Source organism: Populus trichocarpa, chromosome 7 (genome assembly GCF_000002775.5).
Source record: "Populus trichocarpa isolate Nisqually-1 chromosome 7, P.trichocarpa_v4.1, whole genome shotgun sequence".
NCBI lineage: Eukaryota > Viridiplantae > Streptophyta > Magnoliopsida > Malpighiales > Salicaceae > Populus > Populus trichocarpa.
In genome coordinates, this window is record NC_037291.2 from 7,909,313 (window position 1) to 7,914,272 (window position 4,960).

A 4,960-nucleotide genomic window follows, 5' to 3' on the forward strand; every position below is an offset into this window, starting at 1 on the left:
TAGACTTATGTTAGCTGAAAGTTCAATGGTTTGCAACCCAATATAGATCCATTAAGGTTAATTATATTAGGACTATATAATGTATTTCTTGTTGCAAATTTCAGCATCCCTTAGATTAATAATATCAATGTGTTTTGCTTGAAACAAACGTGTTCTTTGTTGTGACAAAGAAGAAAATATAACTTATCAAGGTATAACTGACCTTATGACATTAATTTGTGAATTCCAATACTTTGGTTCTTAGTTACAAGTTAACTTTGGGTCAAGGTTTTCAAACCTGATTGTCGGCTTTTTTAGGGAAGTATCATCTTCGTTAAGGGTTGCTTGACCACATGATTAAGATGTTCACATTAGTTGATATTAGAGCTAGGTTTTAAAATCAGGTTATACCCCTTATTTCTTGCGTTTTTGTTTCTATGTTTTTCTTAGTGTCAGTTTTATCTTCGTTCTTGCATCTTTGATTTCGTTTAGAACCCTAAGGATCTGTTTCAATCATATTTTTTTTTTTCGTGCATGATTTCTTATTTATTTTCATTACTATTGTTCTTCTTAGTGTATATAAGGTATTTTAATTAAAACTTATTATCAATTTTTTAAAAATATAATATGAAAATCACGTTTTTGAACATTAAATTGAAAACCTATTTGAATTAAATGTAAAATCAGAAATAAAAACCATCAAGTCTAAACATTTTCAATATAAGTGTTTGTTTAATGAAAAAGATTCGAGCTGAAATGTTAAGATATACGTTTAAGTTTTTAATGAGCTTTTTATGGACAAGTAACATGGCAAGTTAGCACAAAAATACTATACTACGGTTTTAATTGACGATAATTCAAGTATTAAAAAAAAAATCAATCCCATCTTCAAATTAATTATCGAAGAAAGAAAAGAATAGAAATTACGTTCATGTTGATTTTTCAGCCCAATCGGTCCATCCAATACACCACTGCTACTCTACTTCACCCCGGAGAAAGGGGAAAATAAAATAAAACACTCTCTCTCTTTTGTTCTCTCAACAAAGAAACCAAAAAGACAAGGGGCCAAAACTCTCATGTCCTCCACCCAAATCATGAACCTCTCTCTCTCTCTACCACCTTCCTCCTCTGTAGACGGCGGAGACACCGACATACCCGACCCATGGTACGGAAACATCCAATACCTCCTAAACATCTCAACAATAGGTCTCTTCTTTTGCATATTCATCTTCCTCTTCGCCAAACTCCGCAGCGACCATCGCCGCATGCCTGTATTCTCCGCCTTAACCACCAAGCTCCTCGCCGTATGGCACGCTACCGGCCGTGAAATCGCCAGCCATTGCGGTGCTGACGCGGCTCAGTTCCTTATAATTGAAGGTGGAAGCTTTGCTGTTGTTTTTTCAATTGGGGTCTTGTCAACTGGTGTTTTGCTTCCTTTAAATGTATATGGAGGGAGTCAAGTTATAAATGATGAGTTCTCTAAGACTACTATTAATCATATCGAGAAAGGTTCAAGCTTTCTGTGGATTCATTTTGTTTTTGTTGTTTTTGTTGTGCTTTTAGTTCATTTTGGTATGTCATTGATTGAAAAGAGGCTTAAAGTTACTAGATTTAGAGATGGGAACGGAAATTTAAGTGACCCAAATGCGAATTCTACTGCTGCTTTTACTATAATGGTTCAAGGATTGCCTAAAAGTATTGGAGATGATAGGAGGGTTTTACAAGAGTATTTTCAATATCGGTATCCCGGTAAGATTTATAAGGTTACTGTGCCTGTGGATTTGTGTGCATTTGATGATTTAGCGACGGAATTGATTAAAGTTAGGGATGAAATTACTTGGTTGGTTGTGAAAATTGATTCGAGGCTTTTGCCAGAAGAGAATGAGGGGCGTGGTGGTGGAGATGGGTTTTGGGAGAAGTTGCGACGTGTGGTGATTTGGCTGTGGAGAAATGTGAAAAGTCGGTGGGAAAAGATGATGGATAAGTTGGGGTATATGGATGAGGAGAAGTTGAGGATATTGCTGGAATTGAGGGTGGAGTTGGAGACGAAGTTGGCAGAATATAAAGAAGGTCGCGCACCAGGTGCTGGAGTTGCATTTGTGATATTTAAGGATGTTTACACGGCTAAACAAGCAGTTCAGGATTTTTGCAATGAGAAGAAGAGGCGATTTGGAAAATTCTTTTCTGTCATGGAGTTGAGGTTGCAGAGGAACCAATGGAAAGTTGAACGAGCTCCATTGGCGCCAGATATTTACTGGAACCATTTGGGGTCGTCAAAGTTGTCTATGAGGTTGAGGAGATTGTTTGTGAACACGTGCTTGCTGTTAATGCTTGTATTCTTCAGTTCTCCTCTTGCTGTGATAAGTGCTTTGAACAGCGCTGGTCGAATTATTGACGCAGAAGCAATGAATAATGCGCAATCATGGTTGGATTGGGTACAGAGTTCCAGCTGGTTAGCATCCCTAATCTTCCAGTTCCTGCCGAATGTTATTATATTTGTCAGCATGTATATAATAATTCCATCAGCTCTTTCTTATCTGTCCAAGTTTGAACGTCATCTAACAGTGTCCGAGGAACAAAGAGCTGCACTTCTGAAGATGGTTTGTTTTTTCCTTGTAAACCTTATTCTATTGAGAGGTCTTGTTGAGTCTTCTTTGGAAAGTGCAATCCTAAATATGGGTAGGTGTTATTTGGATGGAGAAGATTGCAAGAGGATTGAGCAATACATGAGTGCATCATTTCTGTCAAGATCTTGTTTCTCTTCACTTGCATTTCTAATCACAAGTACTTTCTTGGGGATATCTTATGATCTTTTGGCTCCCATCCCTTGGATAAAGAAGAAAATTCAGAAGTTTCAAAAGAATGACATGCTCCAGCTGGTGCCTGAGCAAAGTGAAGAGTACCCTTTGGAAGGTCAAGCCATAGATGCTCTTCAGAGACCACTGATCCCTGATAACGTGTTTGATTCTCCCAGGTCGAATCAAATTGATGAAGAGGGACAAGATCTCTCCACTTATCCAATCAGCGGAACCTCTCCCATCCCCAAGCAGACATTTGATTTTGCTCAATATTACGCATTTAATTTGACAATATTTGCGCTGACCTTGATATATTCATCATTTGCTCCACTTGTTGTCCCTGTCGGTGCAGTTTATTTTGGGTATAGGTATGTGGTTGACAAGTACAACTTTCTGTTTGTATATAGAGTCAGGGGGTTTCCTGCTGGAAATGATGGGAGATTGATGGATACTGTATTGTGTATCATGCGGTTCTGTGTTGATCTATTCCTCCTTTCAATGCTTCTGTTCTTCTCAGTTCAGGGTGATTCCATGAAGTTGCAAGCCATTTTCACACTTGGATTATTAGTATTGTATAAATTATTGCCTTCCGATAATGATAGTTTTCAACCAGCTCTTTTGGAACGTATACAAAACGTTGACAGCATTGTAGAGGGACCCATTGATTATGAGGTATTCTCACAACCCAGATTTGACTGGGATACATATCATTCATAGCTTGAAGCTTAACAATTGCATGCAGTTAATCAATCTGTGACTTTTGTGGTATTCGCTTCATTGCTCTTATGTACATCTTTCTAGTCTTCGAGTAGGTTGTATAGTTTTGTGTAAGGTTTTTGCTCTGTTTCAAGAACTCCCTTTGAACTCTTTCTAACGAGTTACAAGAATTTGCTGCTACATTGTATTTTGAATAGCGGGAAATGTTATAACTTCTCTTTACTTCCATCATTAAACTACACTAATTTCTTTTATATTTCCTCTGGCCGATTGTGCTTCATTCAATATCCTACTTGCTTCATGGAAGATATTTACATCCTGGCTAGGTTTATCTTAGATTATTACCAGGCATAGGTTTCTTAAAGACCTTATTAAGAAACTGGACTAGGTGGTGGTTTGTTGAAACTAGTAATGCTTAAACTTGAAATTGGTGCAAGGTTGTTCCGTGTTGAGTGCACAAGTATATGTATATTATTATCAGTTGCTAAAGACTATGATGGGTTGCTTTCTTTTATTCCATCACGTCAGAACTGAAATTTTAAGATTTGTTAACAGCACCCAGTTAGTTTCGGGTCCTGCATAAGAAATATGTGCGCACGCAACTGTTTGTTATAAACGGAGATTTATATTTGTATATACTATATACTGCTGTGAAGTTTGTATATGCATAGGTCGGTCTAGTATACTTTTTCTGCGTTGAATTCTTGACTCCTAGCTTATAAAATATGCATGGACACAAGATGCTCTGTGATATCATTATATTGAGCTCGTTGCAGTGTGAAGCCTGAGAACACGCATACAAAACGCCTAGCTGGTTGCTTGTCTTTGCTTTATTACTGATGCGCCATTGTTTAGTTGCAAGCCCTATGCATCAGTCTCTCCATCAATATAATGCTCTACATGCTCCTGAATCCTGATTTTTAGCTTAATATTGGGAGATAATCTGGACTTGAATTCATCACCATTTGTTCTGTCATGGATTGTGAAGGTAAAATACCCTTGCCTGTAAAGTTTGATCCCATGGTAGGAATTTATGCCCTGGTGAGAAATAGTCAGTAGGGGAAAAGTTAAACCATCTCCGGTGCCTTTATTATGGCTTGAAGGCCGTATCGACGTGATCTCCACAGTTCACGTTATTACTCGGCTACGTTTTTCGCTCACCCAGAATTGTCCACTGAACTTTATTGGAGCTAAGGAAACTATCAAAATAAGAGGGACCTCTATTGCTCTTTTGCTAACTGGATACACTGTACGAGAAGAACAAAAAGGGGCAACCTGTAGCTTGTTGAGAACTATTGCTTTTAATGGATTAGGCTTTGAGACCTGCATCAATGAATCAGCAATTTTGGACCTGGTCCACGTGAATATGAGTAGTGTAATAGTTTTCCAGTCCGTTTTTAAACATTCAGCAAAGTATGGTACTGTCTTTACTGAATCCAAAATTATTATCATCTATATCCAAACCG

The 4,960-nt window shown here is 37.8% G+C and overlaps 1 protein-coding gene across 1 annotated transcript; it reads left to right on the forward strand.

The window, feature by feature from the left end:
* The first annotated feature begins 968 nt into the window (after positions 1 to 968).
* LOC7462583 (CSC1-like protein At4g35870) lies at positions 969 to 3,748 on the forward strand. Its single transcript, XM_002310663.4, has one exon. The coding sequence runs from the start codon at positions 1,056 to 1,058 to the stop codon at positions 3,492 to 3,494; it is 2,439 nt and encodes an 812-aa protein (XP_002310699.1). The 5' UTR covers positions 969 to 1,055; the 3' UTR covers positions 3,495 to 3,748.
* Positions 3,749 to 4,960: the final 1,212 nt, after the last annotated feature.

What these genes read in the sequence shown, in the direction of transcription:
- LOC7462583 (XM_002310663.4), top strand. Translation starts at nt 1,056, where the DNA reads ATGTCCTCCACCCAAATCATGAACCTCTCTCTCTCTCTACCACCTTCC.